Here is a 19,938-nt window from a genome sequence, read left to right on the forward strand (position 1 = left end):
GATTTAGAGAAAGCTGTTGACAGGTTTACTACTTGCTGTTCATGAAATTCTGTGGCACACCATCTATGCATGAGCAGCACAGGCTGTTTCCAGCCCCATCAGTGCCCATTGACAGCAAGCTCAAGCTGGATTTGTCTGACATATGGTTATGACATTCCTTCAAGCATGGACTGATGCTATTTATTCAATAATGTAGTGTAGCCCCAACCCTCTTTTATCTCAACAACATGTCAACTCTGATGTGTATAAATGAAGCCAGATGCCATCCCTGTCAATAGTTTCACTGTCCATATGTTTAAGCAGGAAGAGATAGGGTTGGTTGCTCCTGTGGACATGAAAGGAATACACAGAACATAAGAATGGTGTTTGTTTTGTGGCTGGCTCAGAGTGGGAAGGAGTCTAGGAGATCAGGGTTGTGATTAGTTGCTCAAAATCGAGTTGGAAGTCAGTAACTAGTGGTGTACATCAGGTGTTAACATTAGGTCCAAAACTATCTGACACCTTCATAAATGATCTGTAGGAAACAGAGGACTGCCTCAGCAAGTTTACTGATGATCACACAATCACAGATCCATTAAGCTGGAAAAGACCTCCGAGATAATTGAGTCCAACCTATGGCCCAACACTATTTGTCAACTAGGAGTGGCATCAGGTGCCTCATCCAGTCTTTCCTTAAAGACCACCAGGGATGGTGACACATAACTGGGAGGTGTGGCTGATCAGTGACTGATAACACTCCACAGACTTGTGCTGCCATCCAGAGGGACCTCAACAGGCTGGAGGAATGGGCTGACAGGAACCTTGTGAAGTTTGAAAAATGGAAGAGCAAAGTCCTGCACCCAGGGAGAAACAATCCCAGGCATCAGTACGGGCTGGGGGCCACCCCAGCATGGGGTCCTGGTGGACACCAAGTTGAACATAAGCCAGCAATGTGTCCTTGTGGCAAAGAAGACTAATGATATGCTAGGATGCATTAGAATGAGTATTTACCAGGAGGTCGAGGGAGGTGATCTTTCCTCTCAACTCAGAAGTGAGGCCACCCCTGGAGTCCTGCATTCAGTTCTGGGCTCCCCAGTCCAAGAAGGATATGGACATACTGGAGAGACTGCAGTGAAAGGTCACAAGGGTGATGAAAGGACTCTAGTTACCATTCCTGTGAGGAAAGGGTGAGAGAGCTGTTCAGGCTGAGAGGGACTGCTCAGCCTGAAGAAGACTAGGCTCAGAGGGCTCTCATTAGTGTGATGAAAAGAGGACAGAGCCAGGTTCTGCTCTGTAGTGCCCCGTGACAGGACCAGAAGCAATGGGCACAAGCTGAAACACAGCAAGCTCCACAGGAACACCAGGAAACACTTCTTCATTGTGGGGGTGACTGAGCACTAGCATAGGTTGCCCAGAGAGGCTGTGGAGTCTCCATCCTTGGAGATACTCAGAAGCTGCCTGGCACGGCACTTAAGCAGCAGGGGTTGGACCAGCTGACCTCCGAACATCTCTTGCAACCTCAGCCATCCTGGATTTTAGAGACTGCAGAGAAATAACAGCATGGCAGGGAATCATTCTGCCATAGAGATTAACAGTTCTTTGGTTACTTCAGGTACATGTCCTGTATTTTCTGCTTTCCTTGCAGTTTTTGCTACTCCTTTTCATCAGGGTCCCTTTGGCAGACCACGGGTGACATGACTGGAGGGGAATTTGGTGATCACTTGCTGAACCTTTGAGAACTGCCCATTTCAGTGTTGCACCACGTCCTGAAGTTAATTAGCTCTTTATTATGTATCGCCAGCCTCTCCTAAACATTGTTCTTTTGGTTTGGTTTCCGATTTCTAATAGAAGAATAGGCAACATCTGGGAAGAAGCGCTGACAGCATTTCTGACGGCGTTTGGTCTCGCTAAGCCTGACTTGGCCCTCACTCGTTCCTAACTCGCGGCGGATTTTTCTGTCCAAAAAAGCCGGGTGGGCACCTCGCTTGGCGCTGCGTGCACCGAGGAGATGCTTTTCATCAGCAAGGGGCGCACACAGGCGCGAAACCGGGCCGAGCGGAGCAGAGCCCCCCGGCGGAGGCTCGGTCCGCACTGAGCCAGCCCCAGCGGAGCGGCTCCCGGCGCTGCCCGGCACCTCTCGGGCTCCGCGGGGAAGCCGGGCCGGCAGGAGGCGTCTTGCGGCGGCCGGCAGGAGGAGGAGGAAGAGGAGGAGGAGGAGGGCCGAGGCGGGCCGAGGCGGGGGTGCCGGCTCTCCCGGAAACAGCGCCGGCCGGCGGCGGAGCGGCGGTGCCTGCCAGCCGCGGGAGTCGCTCGTGGTCCTGCGCCCTCGCCGCGGGTCGGGGCGGCATGGCGGGCGGCATGGAGCCGGTGCCCCGCGAGGAGAAGCCTAACCCGCTGCAGGATGCCAACCTCTGCTCCCGGCTCTTTTTCTGGTGAGCGCCCGGGCGGGGGCAGGGAGAAGGGCAGCGCCGGAGGCGCGGCGCCGGGCTGCCCGCCGGCGAGGAAGGCGGCGGACATAGCGCCGCTGGCTTCACCTCGCCCGGCCGCTCAGCAGTGCCGAGCCCCGGCTAAAGGTGCCCGACTCGCACTCGAGCGCGGCTCCCGGAGCGTCCGGGCGCGCCGGCGGCGGGCGGGAGGCAGCGAGCGGCGAAGGGAAGCGGCGGCCGGCGCTGCCCCGCTGCGCCGTCGGCTGCCGGCAGTGACTGTGCAAGCGCGACCTGCCGCCCGCCCCCGCGGGCCCGGCTGTCAGCGCCGCCGGCCGGGGCAGCCCCGGCTCGCAGGTGGGCTGAGGTCTCCCGAGGTGAACCCGGCGGCCGCGATAATCTCCGGCTGCGGTCTGGGCACGGCGCAGCCGGGGGCCTGCCCGTCTCGGGCGCGGCAGCGCTCAGCCGGGCGGGCGGCGCCGAGCGCGGCCCCGTCGCCCCCCCGAGCACGTGTTGGGTTCCCTCGGTAGCTGCGGGGAGGACGGGAGCGTGTTCTGCTTCCTGGCCGGGTAGCCCTGCTGGCGGTGCAGGGCTGCTCCCAGGCTTTGTTGTGCTTCCCCGTTTGAATAACGGGTCGCGGGCAGGGATTGCTCATCCCGGCGAGGCGTGCTGGGCTCGGGCGTGAGGCTGTGCCCTGCAGCAGCGAGGTGCTTTCTGACCCGCATGGCTGCCTAAGGGATGGCTGGGCAGCATCCTGGCTGCTCTCATCGCACATCTCCTGCCGCCGCTCCGCAGGGGCTTGGGGGCTCACGGAGCGAAGGCTGCCCGTGCTGCCACAAACTTTACGGCTACCAGTCCAGAGTAGAGCTTGGTCTCTTACTAGTGGGGATCTCGGCGTGGGTATATAGCTGTACTCAAAGAGGTGAGGAATTGCAGCTCAACATTTTAGTTGCTTTGAACTGTAGTAGGAAAACACGTGCAAAGCAAAACGAGAGAGCACCACGCTTGTTCGTCCTAGCAGATCCCATTTGGAAGAGCACTTCCAGAGAAAGCTCTTATCCTGCTTCACCTGCTGCAGCCTGAACCAGGGTGCACATGTTGTGTGGTGGAGGAGGAGGAAGGAAGGAAGGGCATGGCAGGTGAAGCTCTTTTTTTGGGAGCCTCTGAAAGACAAATTAAAAAAACTCTTTGATTCTATAAGCAGCTCTGAGCAGGTGCAGAAGTCCCCTTTGGAAGGTAGGGGGATTTTAAAAACCCTGACAAATTTTAACGAAACATGTTTTTCAGTCAAGGATATGTCCTCAGAGGTACTATGTGCAAAAAGAAAGAAAATAAATAAGTAATAATAAAAAGGCAGCTTGTATGCTTGTGCAGAGCTCCTTGTGTTCAGCATTTTGACTTTTACTTTAATGCCAGGGATGACTATGTTGGAAACAGTTTTTTTGTGAAATCAGGCAGAATGGGATGAACCTAAGTTGGCCATGTAGCATTCCAGGACTGCTTTTGGTCTGTTCCCTTTCGCTTTCTGGAATCTTGTGGTGTTACTGGTAGTTCTGCCAAAACCAACCCAGCTAGATGTGAAAAAGAAGCATGCAGTGCTCATAGCCAGCTTTCTGACTGCTTGTACCATTCTTTTTTTAGGCCTTCCGTATCACTCTGTGCATATTGTAGAGAAGTGTTCAACAGCAACAGTGAAGTACCTTAAATTTCCCTAGTTTTGGGCAAGCACTTGAAAGACTCCTTTTACCCCAGAGGTGTTTTTAGGTTCTTACTTTGCAAAGGGAAAAATAGGTGGAAGGCTGTGCTTGGGGGATGACAGAGTCCAGAGATTGACTGGAGACTTCACAGTCAGATGCTGGTGTACAGGCATAGGGCTTCTGCCTTGGAAAAGGGTTTAGTGGAGCATGTAAAGGTTTAGAATTTGCCCAATGTGCTGTTTCTCAGGCTTTTATAGCAGTGTAATTCACAGCAGTGAAAATAACCTTCTAAAGTCTCTTCTCTTACCTGTGGTGCATGTGATCACAACTAACATCAGTATATTAGTCAACAAGCATTAGTGTTTTCTGGGTGTAAATTTCAGCTGAAATGATACCTTCACTGTTCTCCACTGTTCAGCCTGCAGAAGACAAGTGAGTAAAATTGAATAAGCAGGGGCTGTCAGTTTTCTGCAAGTTAATAGAGTTTTGCATAAAATCCAGGAAGTGTTAAAACACCCTCTCATTTAGCTATAGAACTAACTTTAAGGGCACCTCTAAGAACTCCTCTCCCTTTCTACGAGTGTAGCATCTTCCAGCTGTGTGAGTACTGCTTCATTTTAGCTGATGTCTCACACAGGACATAGTGAGATGTTTTCATCTGGAGAATTTGCCTAAGGAGGGCCATCCTGTGAGTAGTAGCTGCAACCACCCTGTGGTTGTGTGCCTGCTCTGCTCTCCACATTCCAGGTATTGGCTGCTTTTTGTCAATGAGGGTAAAAATACAGCATTGCAAGGAGCTGGGCAAAGGTCCTTCTTATTTTTTTTTTTGTTTGTATTTTTCTCCAAAAGTGAAGTTTTGCTATTGTGAGGAACCACCCTCCCATTTGTTGCCAGTGGTACAAAATAAAAGCTTACATTATTGCCTGGTGCAAACAGGATCAAACTCATGGGAGAAAAAAAGGCATGTTTTCATTGAGTTATAAATCTCAGGTAATGAGTGTGTAGGCTGCAGAGACATTCTTCTTCCATTGTTTGAAGCTTGTCTTCTTGATTTTGGGTTGTGACTTAAGCAAGTATGAGCTTGATGAACATTAAACACTCCAGCAGTACATTCATGGGAAAGAGGAGCATCTGGAGTCTGTGCTAATATTGTTACTTTTCTAATGCGTCCCTTGTGTAATGTTACAAGAATGAGAACTATTCATGACAGAAGTGTGAAGATCAGGGCAGTTGCAAAATATTCTTGTTTTCTGTGTCTTTCACTGAATTAGCTATATTAACAGAGGTTTATCAAAGCCCACATTGGCCTTCTGGATGTCTCAGGTATCATTGTAACTCCTGACTTTCAAGAGTCACAATTTCCATACCTACCAAACTTTTTAAAGCCCTGACTGGTATTTAATTTATAGTTTGGAGTGCTTGTATTTCTGATTTACTTCATCCATGTTGTTAGGTTGTTGGTTTTTTTATTGCTGGCTCAGTTTGCTGGTGAGAATGAGGACTCTGAAGGATGGATCAGAGGGTTTGCTTTCTTTTTAAGGTTTGTCCAAGGAAGAGAGAATTCAGCCGTGGTTCCCATGTTTAAACAACTATTCTGTTGTAGAAAGCTTATGAATAAAAAAGCCTTATAGGCCCCCATGCAGCTGAGAATAGCACTTTTTGAATCTTTTTTTCTGATGTGGGTGGTGGGGATTATTAAATTAAAAATTTAAGAGAGTAAGACTATTTCTCCTTTCTGGCTATTAACCCATCTTTGATCTTGCATGTTCATGAAGTAGGAAGTATATCTTTATTTGCTCAGAGCACTTGTTCCCTTGAGTTACTAAATATGTTTTTTCTATATAGCAGAATTTTTATGCATTCTGCTGTTTGGACATCAAATCCACTTTAGTGGGAAGTTGCCAAACATAGGGTATGATTAAATTTTTGAAAGACTCGATAACTTTCATGCTGTCAACAAGATGAGAAGGAGGGCAAGCTGGAACGCCCTGGAAAGAGTTTCCAGCATTTTTTGTGCAGAGGAGTAAAAGAGGTTACAGTTCTTCTAGATTTCATACAAATATTTAACTTCATTTTAATAATAACAGTAATTACTTACCTGTCACAGACTCACCATGACTGTGAGAAGTCTTTGGGTGTTTTGGAGCACTGAGCACTGTCATTATCCTCAGGCTAGATGCCTTTTCACATCATGACTTGACATGTGGCAATTGCCATTACAATAACAGCATTAAAATGTAATCTGAAAACTTACAGGAAGGCATCTACAGAGTTGTTACTCCAAGGAATAAGTCAGTGATTGGTTTATCATTACCTGTTAGTGTCTGGCAGCACTGTTTTTACTTACTACATGTGTACTTCGGGGAGAATGACAAAACCACTAAGTCTTCTTCATGGATCTGATGTGAAGTGCAGTGGGAGAGAAGACTAAAAAACAATCTTAAATTTTTGGGTTTAAGTGTGAATTGAATGGGGTAAGACATGCAAGTCCCAGGATTTTGAGTGAGGACTGTGCAGTATGTAGTTGCTTGCCTGACCAAATGTACTCATGTCAGAGATTTCTTTTGTAGACGTGTAAATAGCTACACACCTTATTTAACTTCCTCCTCCTCTCTCACCCTGTGGTTTAGAATTGAAAAAGCCACTGACTGATTTCACTAGATTTCTCAGGCAGTCTAAGTATTGCCTGCTTATCTGTCTTGAAGTGTTTCTTGCCTTGCATTGAAAGAAGTTATGGAAAGAATTCATCATTGTTCTTGGATATTTCAGCTGGACTCCAGCAGTTCCACCAATAAAATTGGTTTGTGTTCTTTACTGTGTCAGTGAACAGATTTGACTGTGAGGATTTTACATTTACTTAACATGAAAATGTCAGGCTTTGTGACATGCCTGGGATTGCCTGATATTTAGTGAATTCCCATGGTCAGTGCCTGAAATTGTGTGGTAATGGCACTTTATAAAGACCTCTGAGGTAGCTAGGTTCATTTATTCACATGCTGGTGGAGGACAATTGTGGTACTGTAAGAAACTCTGAAGAAATATGTAAGCATTTTCAGTATAGATAAACAGAAAACACATTTTCTGTACCCTGAGATGGAAATCACAACTTGCTTCTCTTTTTCTCCTGGATGAAGAAAGACTGAGGATCATACATACAATTTTTTTGAAAGATAATGTCATTTGTTCGTTTATCAGTTATTTAATGTCCTGCTGTCAAATTTGAATCATTTGTTCTCCTGAACTACTGCATTAATTTTTAAGTTTTGTGTGTTTATTTGGGAGATGTCTGTATTATGCAAAAGAAAATACTTGAAAATTATTGTTTATGAGCTAGTAAAGTTAAAATATGTGGATAAAGAGTGCTAAATAGATTATATGGATTACAACAAGTGTGCATAAACTGTTGAAGTGTTAGCATTTGCTATCTACTGTAAATATCTGTGCTTAGATAAGCAATTAGATGAACTGTTAAGAGTGTAATGAAACATGGACTATTTGCCTTTGGAATGCTTATGCTGTATCATTTATGAGAGAAAATGTCTTCTAATTACTGCAAAACTTCAAAATTAAGATTATGTCAGGGTGCTGTTTTTGTCTTCTTTTGCAAAAATAATTTCCCTATCCTGCTTCTAGAAAACTAGGCCATATATAGAGTGGAGGAGGGAGATAACCCAATTAGATTTTGGGAGTGGAAGGTTTTCCACTCCCAAAAAAAGACCAGTCATCTGTTTTGTGTTGTTTTGTATCCCTGGCACTGTACCACTTGTAATAACAGTGGGAACTCACAGGGCATTTTAATTCTCCCTATTTCCATTGCTTGTCAGAAAGGATGTTAATACAGAAATTCTCACCATTAGGTCCTTCTTTAATGAGTAACTACTGAAGTTTATTTTTATAAGTCACAATCTTCAGACCTTTACATCAGTTTTTTGGTACTTTGCTATTTTTCTCGGCCTGTGGTTGCTGGGTTTGGAATTGATATTTTAATGATAGTCTTTGAAATGCCACAGGTACAGGTGATGCCACTCCTCTCTTCCCTGCTTCTAGGCCTGCAGAAAATGTTAGTTTGCAGTTTTGCTCCCCCCTTCTTCTTGCCATGTCTGTGCTTCTTCTTTCTGTCTGAAACACTGGGAAGTGTACTAGATTAATAAGGTAATTCCGTACCTGGCTGATAACCAGTATGAAAACAGCCTGCAATAAATGTGGTCAAATACCAGTTGTGTTACTGTCAGCATCAGAAAGTGGGTGTTCAGCAGCTTAGCTGCTCACACTGTGCTATGGAGAAAGCAGCAGCTTGGAAGATGGGATGGAGCTGGGTATCAAAGGTTAATACAGTTGGTATTGAAACTGGAAGCCTGAAGGGCGTTTTTGCGTTAATATGGCTTTGAAGTAATTTCATTGTATTCCTATTTTTTCCTTCTGTAAGCAATGAGAAAAGCTGCTCTTTAATCCACATTAAGCTGGGGAGGGAAGTTGCAACCAAAACACAGTTGAAAAGCATCTGAAGAAATACCAGACTTACACTGTTTACTTTATTACTTGTGGACGACTGCCTTCGTAAGGGGAGGTGGGAGAAGGCAGCTTGCTAATGAGAATGGATGAACATGTGAAATGGGGAGGTTAAAAAAAAATAAAAATCACATGGTGACTACAAACTGTTGCTAGGGTATCTATGAATTCTTTCAGAATAACTCTGGAGACTCTCAGTGTGTGTGTGTCCTTCTTTCTGTACATCCCAAAAGCCAGCAGAGATCCTCTGGACTGAGAGCAAGCACATAGCAGTGCTGAATTGCACTGCTGGTGTCAGATCACAAAGGTGGGTAATGAACAGTACCATGCGGCAGGGAGACTCCTGGGCTGAGCCAGGGAGAATAAGCAATGTGCATTATTATCCAAATGGCCTGTGAGGAAACCCCATTTGTTTTATCAGAAAAGCCATCTCCCAAGTAGGTGATTAAAGAGAAAAAAATTGTGTTACTTTGCAGCTTAGTGTTGAAGTAGTGCTTCCAAGCTGCTCAAGGGAGACAAAATCCCAGTGTTATGGAAGAATTTGAGTAAACAAAGACTCTCCTGTGCAACTGTTGAAAAATAACTGGACATTGAGTGTAAACAGGTGATGCTTGTAATATAATGCACAAATAAGCTTAAGAGGAATGGGGAAAATGCAGTTTGTAAACCACCTCTTTAAGGAATTAGTTGATGAGAGCATACCAGATGTGGATTTGACGGGGTGCTGTAAAATTATCCAGAAATTAAACTTCTGCTTATTATTACAAATAAAGAAAGTATTTTCCTAATCAGGCAAGCAGTATGTGTAGTCTGATTTTTCTGACTTGTCCTATGATAAAGCAGGAGCTCTTATGAAACTGGTGAGAAAGAAATTTTGCACTTGTGCAGAGGAAGATACTGTAATATGCAAGTGACTGTGGGGTGATTGTTGTGGGGCTGGTCAAGGCAATAGAGACTTGTGGGTGCACCCAGGACCCTTACAGACGCATCTTAGGACATTTTTTATTTGTCTCAGCTTTGTAATGTAATTGCAAATACTTCTTAGCTGATGTTTTTTCACAGACTGTATCAGTTAATTAAGAACTTGCAATGTGTGTTTGGGTTTCTAGAAAGCTCTGCAAGCCTACTCTGCAGTGTGAGAATCATACTTTTTTGAGTATTTGCAATCAGGACATGATACAAACCCAGAGGTACAGTGGGTCCCATCCCTGTGTTAATGAACCATTTGAGCTAAACACTGCTATTAGTTTCATATACCTATCTATAATGTATTTCTTCCTTGGCTGATAGGAAATGTTTTTGGGATGACAGGAAATCCAATGTACAAGCTGTCTTGTTTAGAAAATTTTATTTCATGTATGAAGCAGAATAGCATGACTAGCCTTAATAATGCTGCCTTTTGGATAGCAGGGCCTGTTTCTCTTTCATGCTGTCTTTGAAGAAGGGGATGATTTCTCTTAGGAGGGTAAGCAAACACTGTCTTAGCTTTTTCTGCAGTCTTAGAGACTTTCCAATATCTTGGTGGAGTTGCTCTCATAACAATTGGTAAAAACTGGACTTTACCCGAGCAACCAAGTAAATTGTGGCTGGTTGACTGTGTTGTAATCTTAAAGGGTGTGTAATGTCAGGGCCCAGGAGTAGGGAAAATGCAGGAAGTGAATGTTTATATTGTGGTCTTTGTGTATCTGCTGGTTCAGAAATGAATCACTTTCTTTTTTTATCAGTGCCCAAGATACTGCTGCAGAGGTGAAAAGCCTTTTGGGGTCAGAACAGTGATTTACTGTTTCGCAGCTGGCTGTCTCCGGGTTTGCACCAGGTTATAGAGTGATTTTTTAATTTATTTTTCTAATCTTTATTCCAAGTGACATCAGTATTCTGGCAATACCAGGGACTCATTCTGGGCATGTTTCCAGACTGATGTCTTTGATCAGCTAATCGTTTTGATAGAACAGAGGCATTCCCAGCAGAACACAAGGTACTCAGGATTCTTACAGATTCTCACATTTTTATGCATAGGTCATGCTAGGAAGAATTTGGGCTAAGCTCTTTGAAAAGCATCATGTGAACCCTGTGTTCTGAAAGAGTGACTAAAATGAAGCAATGTGTAGGAAAAAAAATTTTCAAAATTCCTAGCAAACAGGAAGGTACCTGGGAAAAGTAAAGACAGTTACTAAGGAGTCCTGTTTTTATTTAAGTTGAACAGCTTCTTCAGAAAGAAATACAGAAAGGCAGTGTGAGTCTTACCTCCCCAGCATGTTGTTCCTCTTCTTCTTCCAATAAAATAGATTGGTAATGAGCCCATCATTGGGCTGGGGGGGGGGGGGGGGTTGCATGACTGTCTATATATTTACTCAATTTCTTTAATTTAGGTTATATTTTAGCTTTTTTATTAAAGAATAATGTAATTTGCACTGGTTCTGTTTTCATAACAAATGCTGATTTTTTTTTTGTAAGCTGATTTTAATGCTCTTTGAAGAGATCTGTGTTAGCTGATCTCTGTTCTGACAAAAGACATACCAGTCTAATGAGTAGTCTTCCTTTATGGCTATGTTGGGGTTTCAGGGACGTTCTTTATGTAGGTCTTTGCTTTATTTGCCAGCCTCTTCTAGCAGCCCTCTGACAGCACTCTAATTTAACTGAGCCTTCAGGAAAGAGAAGGGCTTGGTTGGTTTTTGTGGGTTATGAATGTGTGACTTGAGTAACAGCGGGCTGTGTGAAACAGGTTGGTCTCAGTTCTGCTGTGAGTGCAGAGAATTCCACAGGGCATAATCTGCATGTGGCATTCAGGTGGAAACTTTTACTCTAATGACTAAATAGGAGCATGTGCTAAGCCTTTTGTCTGGAAGTAAACCTTCCAGCATGAAGTTCAGCATGCATCAGTGAAATGGTGATGCTCAAACTTGTTTGCTGTACTTAGAGTTTGCAGAAGACCTCATTCTTGGGATAAAAGCCCTTCAAGGACTAACCATCATTTGAAAAGAAAAATGTTAAACCTTCTTCTAAAGGTCTTTAACTATATTCTGTTAATACAGCATACTGTTGAAAGCTTTTTTACTCCTGAGATCTTCATAACAGTAGCTCTTGAAGATGGGTGTTTTGGGGGACACTAGTCAGAAAGGTCAACAATGGGTGGTTTTAAATTTTGTTTTAGTTTTTTGTACAATTTTTTTCTCAAACCTTACAGAAATGTGGGCTTGTGCTGAGTCCTTGCCATGTGTCCATTATAATAAATGAGTCACAAAATTGATTACTGCAGTTTTCTGTTTACTCTGGATTGGTTTTCCTTGCATTCTTTCATGTTAACATATGTTGCAGTGCAATATATTACTCTTTTCAGTGTTATGGTTTTAACTGATGGAAAAAAAGGAGAAGCCCTGAAGTTAGTTGCACTAGGTCTCACTGGAGCTAATAGCCTTGAGACTTCTGGCAGTTTTTACCTTGCACTGTCATCTCTCTGCTCCTTAAATCTTTTTCAAATTCACTCACACTGTAGGTACAGTGTGGAGATGGGGGGGACAAGGGATTTACTGCAAGCTGTAAGAACTCCTCAGTGGAGATGGGCATATCATCAGTAAGTTGTTTTGGGTGTTTAAGGACGAAGGATAAACTGGATGGCTCTTACAGTCCTGTACACTTGAGAGTGTTGTCTTTCAGTGGGTTACTTTGCAGTGGACTGCACATCTGTGGTCAGCACGTGGTGCTCTTGGCTGTAGTGTGGAATCAAATGCTATCAGGATTGAGCAATTGCCCTCAGCAGAAGGCATTATTCTTCCTGTTGCCTGCCTGTGGTTTTTTGAACCGTGTAAGTAAAGGACTGGTGTTCTACTGAGTAAAATTAAATCATTGGTTTTATTTTCTAACACTGTATTTTAAGTCTGTTTCCAAAGTGTCTTTTGGTTTCCTCTGAGTACCCTGCTGCATGCAGAATGTACTATATTCAGCACTGCTGAGGCCACAGCTGGGGCCCTGAATCCAGTTCTGGGGTCCCCAGTACAAGAGAGACATGGACACACTGGAAAGAGCACAGCAAAGGGTCACAGCAATGATTAAGGGTTTGGAACATCTCTTCTGGGAGGAGAGGCTGAGGGAGCTGGAACTGTTCATCCTGGAGGGGAGAAGATCAGGGGGGTATCATCAGTGTAGATAAATACTTGAGGGGAGGGTAGAAGGTGGGCAGAGCCAGGCTCTTCTCAGTGGTGTCCAGGAGTGGGATCAGAGACAGTGAGGCCACAAACTGAGTAACAGAGGTTCCCTCTGAACATCAGGAAACACTTCTTTGCTGTGAGGGTGATTGAACACTGTCATAGGCTACCTGGAGAGGTTATGAAGTCTTCCTGGAGATCTTCAAAAGCTGTTGGGACATTGTCCTGGACAACCAGCTCTAGGTGGCCCTGCTTGAGCAGAAGGGTTTGGACCAGCTGACCTCCAGATGTCCCTTCTGACACAACCCCAGCCTTTCTGTGATTCTGTAATAAATATCCTATTTATGTTCTGTGTTAAATGTCAGAACCAGTTTTCTTTTCACCACCTTGGCAGCAGTAGCCAGTGAAATCTCACAACCATTTCCGTAGGTGGGAGAGGGATTTAGCCTTTGTATTTTCCTGAAAGGCCTGCCTCATCCTGATTCTCATGCTAGGAGGAAGATAACTTTAGCCTCTGTCTGAAAGGAGACCTGAGACTTGTTTATGGATGCATCTTAGGCTAATACTGATGTTTCAAGAGAAGGAACACTGGGTATTGACCTCAGGAGTCAGCTGAAGTCTGGAGATCTTTCCCTGCTTGTCCTGAAGCAAACAGAGGCTATCTCATCCAGCAGGCAGAAATTATTTGAATGGCTTTGAGGTTGTTTTTCTCATACCTACTTTTCACCTGTGGTCTGCAAGAACTGAGGCCAAAGAAGACATGTTTCAATGGAGCAGATTCCTTGTGTCAAACCAGGCATAAGTTCTGCCCCTGGTTGGAGCAGTTGGTATTTGAGACCTTTTGTCAGGACCTTTTGTGGGGAAGTTGTGGTAGTGATTTGGGCCCTGATGCTATTTAACCATAAAGTCCCAGCAACAGACTTGTCTGACAAGTCCTTTCTCTTTCTAATTGTACCTGTAACATACATTTAGGAGTTAACAGCTCACATAAACAAATCTTCAGTACTCGCTCCAAGAGTTTAAAAAGGGCTGTTAGGCATCAAAGGTGCTACTCTAAGGATAGAGACTTAATTTTTAGATTGAGTCACGAAAACACTGTGCTAACATGCTAAGTAGTGAAGGAACAGCACTATATAATCCCATTTGTTACTTGCAGTTGTGCCATGGAGCCTGGGAAAAAGGTTTTTACAACAGTGCTATCTTTGAAGAAACTCTCTGAGCCTCCTGTCTAGGGTTCTACCTGCTATCCACCCTCTCTAAAACTAGCCAACAACCTTCTTGTAAGCCAGTGTATACAAAGTTTAATTAGAACATGCCTGAGCAAGAAATGTAGAGCAAGTTGATGAGTATTCATAACCACTGTTGTGGTTGTGAATAAATAAATACCCTCACTGTAAACCACCCCAGTTTTGAAATCTCACTTGTAGGTCTTCCAGAAAATAACACGCTTCACCTAGCACGCCACACGTTCTTTTAAGAACACTGTTGGTGAAGTTGGGGAGTAAATAAGTATCAGAAACTAAGCAGACATTAAGAACTTTCACAGGCAGTTGAGATCAGACAGCTTGCCTTGAGTGCAAGAGTATTTTTTCCAAAACAGATCCCTGACTTCTTGATTTTGATGGTGTTAACCAGTTGAGAAAGTACTTGTAGGAAAGGCCTTAGAGCCAAAATCCATGTCTCCTGGAAACAAAATATCGCCAATTCAGCAGAGACAAACTAAATGGAAAACTGCAAGTTCCCTAACTCCATTGTTCCTGCTAAGCCATGCCTGTTTTGCACGTGTCACTCCCTTTTTCTCCATCTCATGGACAACTTGGTCACTTTTGTGCTTTATGCCACAGAACCCTCACTCTGTGGGGCACAACTGAAACTGTTTGTAGTTCCCTGATGTGTTTCAGGCTGAAGGATCCATACAAAGGTGCATAAAAATCTACTCTTGCTGTTCCCTGACAGTTGACCTATTTGATCTAACAAAATACAGTGTTTTTCAACAAGTCTACAGTACTGCTATTATAATTTATCTTCAAAGTGTTCTCGTAAAATACTGAGCTTTTAAGAATCTTTCCACTAAGGAAAATGAGCTGTTAGGCATTATTTTCCTGTTTTGAACCTACACACTGTGTCAGTGCGCTTCTGTTTATATTTCCAAACATGAGTAAGGTACAGTAATAATCCATTGTTTTCCCATTTTTAGGTTTCAGTGATTGTCTTTAAATTACTGACCTTTAATACTTGTCAAGCTGTCATTTGAACAGAAGCTACTTTTCTCGTCAAGTAAATGTTAGAAAAAATGTTTTTTAGTGTGCACGACAATTTTATTTACAGTTTTTAATATTTTAATAGTTGGGTTAAGTTCTGTTTTTTCCCTTCATATTTAAAGGAATGCTGTTTTTCCTCGAGTGTAAGGAAACACTGTGAGAAAACAAGTCCCTTAGGGCCAAGAAGGGTTGTTATGCTGGCTGTCTGGATGCCTGGGAGTAAGGTGTTATGGGCATAAAGAGATTTAGGAAGTGGGAAGTGCTTTCCCATTTGCAAGATAGGGCTTGACTTAATTCTTAGATAAAAGTGCAGTCACATGTGTGGATGTTGAATGATTCAGGAGGGGAAAAGAAGGGGATAAAAGAATTATTATGCAAAGAAATTACTCTTTTTGGTCTGCTGGTCAGTTTACTAATAACTTGTATTTAACTAGGTGGTTGAATCCCTTATTTATTATCGGCCATAAACGGAGGCTTGAAGAAGATGACATGTATAAAGTGATGCCAGAAGATTCCTCAGAGAAGCTTGGAGAGGAGTTGCAGTGGTAAGGAGAAAAATTGTAGAATACTTTGGGTTGGAAGGCACAATTGTTCTCTTTTATTATATTAATGCTGGAGGAGGTAAAAATTTTATTTCTATTCTAAAATTAAAAGGTGTTATTGTAAAGTTTAACAAGGTTAAAAATGCTGACAAATTTAGAGCAACAAGAACTAAGAAAACTTGTTTATCATAGAGGCTTTTTAGGTTTTTTCAAGTTATACATAATGGAACTGCATTAGAATAATTCCATTATGTCATTTATAGTTAATTTGACACTTTGCAGAATGCTTGCAAAAGACAACTTTTCATCAACTGTAATTGTAGTAATCCTTAATAAATGTGTGAGTCTTCTGGCCTGTGGTAAAACAGCTGTGGAAACTTCAAATTGCTCTGTATAAAAGTGGAGAAAAAAGTTGTCTATTTTATTTCTTCTTGTTTCTTTGTTTGTTTGTTTAGAGTGCACACTGAATTAAGTGACCCTTTAAATATCTGTGTATATATAAATATATGTATGTTGAAAATCTGCCACTCACTGGTAGAGTGGGCAAGATGCCTTGGACAGCTAAACATGTATCTAGGAAGTGGTTTTTTTTTGCCTTTAAATACTTTTTCATGGGCTTTGTACTGGTGTGTAGTGCTACGGACTCAGGGGATCTATCTTTTAGTAGAAAAATATCTTCAGATAATTACTATTTATATAAATTGTCATGAACCTTCCAACAGAGAGGATTTTTGTCTTGAAATAATCTTCTGCTAAATATAGTTAGAGGAGAAGATGCCTCCTAGTGAAAGGTGGCTTCTGTATTAAGAAAGTGTGGCCTTGCTGTTTCTTGCTATTACACCGAAGGCAGAGCAGATGGACTTTCCTGATAATTTGGTTGGGATGAGAGACTCCTCAGGAAGCAAAAAGAATCCAGAAACTAAGGGTTATGACCAGGTCTGACATCATCCTGCTCTGGATAAGTTAACTGAGGAAAGAGGGTTGGTGATAAGCTCATAGGAGTTGCTGCTTTTAATGTCTTTGTAGCTGGAGAGCTTTGTCAAATTCCATGGTTGTGTCTTCAAGCAGTTCAGGGAATTGGCTGTTGGGAGGATGGATTTTTTTCCAATGATTTTTTATAGTAAAAGAACGTGCTTGCATGAGTCAGGAAATGGTAGAAGAAAAAAAAAGAGTGGTTTTTAATTCTTCAGTGTACTTGACCAAGAAGTAGGGAATATAATTCATGAATAGCTGCCTATGGAAGTCGTCTTTTCTTTTGAGCCAAGAAACCCCACAGAACCTACATAGTTTCTGTTTTCAAAGCATGTAGACAATAACTCTGTAATTCTTGTAACAAAAAAAGAGGGTAAAAAAAAAAAAAAAGTGTTCTTATCTGTATGCTTTGAACTTTTGTGCTTTGTTGCAAAATAATTGCCTTAGACTCATTTCACCCCTCAAACTATCAAGGTCAGAGGTTTGGCAGAAAACACTTAGCCTTCAGAGGAAAGGGGGAGGTTTCTCTGTGACAGCAGTGTGTTTTAAGAAGTCTGCTTAAGTTGTGATACTTTCTTGTTAAAATCGTGCTTGTAATTGCTGTCTTTGGTTTTTATGTGAACAGATTGTGTCCTGTTTGTGGGCAGACACGTGGTGAAGGAAAGGTCTTTGCCACTCTGCTGATGAATCCTCTCCTTCAGAGAGATGTGTGAAGTGCTGGGTGACAAAATCCTCAGCAAAGCATGTGGTAGAAAAAAGACAGGGCCAGACATGAGAAAGGGTTGGACATCACAACCCCTCTGGGCAAGCACAGGGCATATGGATAGATAAAGACACTGTGCTGCCTCAGTTTAGTCCATGGTCAGGACATCATAGGATAGGAGGCTCTTAATTAAGGTGAGTGGTGACTGTCTGAACTGAGAGAAGAGATACAGGAAGGGTTCCTCATCAGTAAATATGATGATATGGTGATAATAGTCAACAGTGGTGAATTGTTTGTGATTAACCAAGAGCAAATAGGCCTATAATATTAAGTAGCGTTTATGTGACTGAGAAGACATTATTAATTCCTTTTGTTTGATTTGATTTTATTAAGGTGGTCAGGGCTATCTGGCTGTTAGTCTGAAAGTGTTTTATTCTAGGTAATTGCCTTGTGATTTTACTTCTGTCCCCCAACATCTTTTGCACTTTGTTTGTCAGGTACTGGGATAAAGAGGTCCAAAAAGCAAAAAAGAGAGGAAAAACACCACATTTAACAAAAGCCATTATTCTGTGTTACTGGAAATCCTATTTAGTTTTTGGAATTTTCACAATGATTGAGGTAAGTGGTGTAAAATGTCACAGGACCTCCTTCTTGGCAAACAGCAATGTGAAACTTGTCCACTTAGAGTGCATGACATGTACTGGTGACTTCATCCTGGACTGCTCAGAGAACCTGGTAATGTTCTCAGAAAGGTAAAACTGAGCTATAGCCCTGCAGAGACTGAAAAACTGAGTCATGACTGCAGGATTATGGAAGTGGAACAGAGACCTCATTTCAGTGCATTATTTTTGAGACATTGCAAACCTCTGACTTGCTTTGTAAGGCTTATCTGTATTTTATGTATCTGAGTGGGGTGCCTAATAGAAAGAGGATTTTTTGCTCTTTGTAAGTGGCTCTAAAGGACATATGGCATTTGAAAAAATGGAAGTGTAATACATACTCATGCAATTTTTATAACGTCAGAGCGGGTTTTTTGGTAATTGAGAGAGTTCTCCTTGAAGTTCCTGCTAAATTTTAATGTGGAACATGTTTCTTTTGGATTGTGTGTTGATAAAAATTGGCTTGACATTTTAGAGCATAATAAAGACAAAATAATAAGGGATATAGCTTGCAGCAGTACTTGGCTCTTGTTTGCCTATGTACAGACTTGGTTAGCACAGGGTGATAAGAAATGACTAATACTTTTCCCCCTTCTTTCTTTTTCAGGAAACCCTCAAAATAATTCAACCAATTTTTTTGGGGAAAATCATTAATTATTTTGAAAACTATGATGCCTCAGATGAGGTAGCTTTGAATTTTGCATATTGCTACGCAGGTGCTCTGTCTGTGTGCACACTTATTCTGGCTATCATGCACCACTTATACTTCTACCATGTGCAGAGGGCTGGCATGAAGCTGAGGGTGGCCATGTGTCACATGATTTATCGGAAGGTAAGCAAACCTGTTCACAGCTGTATTTTGTATTTGAGTGCTGTTCTCTCAGGGGAGTTTAAAAATGCAGTATGGAGGGGCTTGACAGCTGGCCTCCAAGCAAAGCTGAGTTAGTAGAAGAAATAACAATTGATGATTTTCGAGTGTATCCATAGCAAAGAAGAAAAGGCCGTCAGTGTTGAAACAGATTAGAAAAGATACATGAAAATTTTTGTAAGCTAGACTATGTGCATAAGTAGATGTGTATATGTACCTTATTAAATTTCTGTAAACTTTTTGCCAGTTATATTAACATTAATTGCTTTGCACCAATGAATATGATAAGTTATTGTGATGTAGTTAATGACTTAAGATCATGCTTTGTTAAGAGTATATAAGCTAGAAAACATGCAAAATAAAAACTTTTTTCTTCTTAGACCCTAATCACATGTGTATGTGTCACGTCCAACCTAACAGTGACAATACAGTTATTTGTTATGCCCATGATTGCAATTCCATTGAAGTTACTCATTAATAGAGACCTAATGCATGTGGAATGTGTCAGGCCTTAGATGTGTGCATGTGGCTTTGCTTTCTCTTTGGTACTGAGGTGTCTGAATGACAGCTTCAGGCCTGCTTAGTGAAGGTGGTGAGTTAAATAGCCCTTAAAGCCTTGGAAGAGCTTCTTTTTTTTGCCTCCTGCTGCTGTTGGAGAGGGACAGAGCTCCCAGGGAATGCTGGCAGCTACTCAGCCTTGCAGCTTTACCCCAGGGGAGGACATGGTGCTTGGATGTCACCATCTGCTGCAGCACTCTTAGTCTCCTGGGAATTGCTTTGCTGTCTAGATTTCCCCCCACCCCTGTTGTAGTTAATGGTGGGATTTATTAATATTTTATCCCATCAGTGATGTAGAACTAGTAGGTTGTCTTCTTTGCAGATCAGAGGCTGATCCCTTCCCTTGGGGCATCCATCAGGTTCCCTTGGGGAGTGGCAGCAGTTCTGTGGAACTGCTCCTTCCCCCTCCAGGCAGGCAGGGATGCTTGGCATCTTCACCTTTATCCCTCCTGTTTAAGGGGGAAGAGAGAGAGGAGCAGGCAGAGAAACACAGTTCAGAATCAAGTGGAATTCTAAAGGCAGGGAGTTAGTTTTTTATTACCATTTACTGGAGTTTTTTATTACCATTTATTTGGAGTACTGCAGCCCTCCACTGAAACTAGTGAAATGTGAGAAGGGATGTGTG

General features: G+C 42.8%; 1 protein-coding gene across 4 annotated transcripts in view; it reads left to right on the forward strand.

The window, feature by feature from the left end:
* Window positions 1–2,219: 2,219 nt before the first annotated feature.
* ABCC4 (ATP binding cassette subfamily C member 4 (PEL blood group)) overlaps window positions 2,220–19,938 on the forward strand; it is a 142,078-nt gene continuing 124,359 nt past the window's right edge. For all 4 annotated transcript variants that reach the window (XM_071430971.1, XM_071430973.1, XM_071430972.1 and 1 more), the window contains exons 1-4: window positions 2,220–2,411; window positions 15,446–15,556; window positions 17,726–17,846; window positions 18,495–18,719. In XM_071430971.1, the coding sequence (XP_071287072.1) occupies window positions 2,326–2,411; window positions 15,446–15,556; window positions 17,726–17,846; window positions 18,495–18,719 (543 nt within the window). In that variant the 5' untranslated portion in view covers window positions 2,220–2,325. The remainder of the gene's footprint in view (window positions 2,412–15,445; window positions 15,557–17,725; window positions 17,847–18,494; window positions 18,720–19,938) is intronic.

The sequence above is a fragment of the Agelaius tricolor genome, unplaced genomic scaffold (genome assembly GCF_023055355.1).
Source record: "Agelaius tricolor isolate 1412-34295 unplaced genomic scaffold, bAgeTri1.0.p SCAF_7, whole genome shotgun sequence".
NCBI lineage: Eukaryota > Metazoa > Chordata > Aves > Passeriformes > Icteridae > Agelaius > Agelaius tricolor.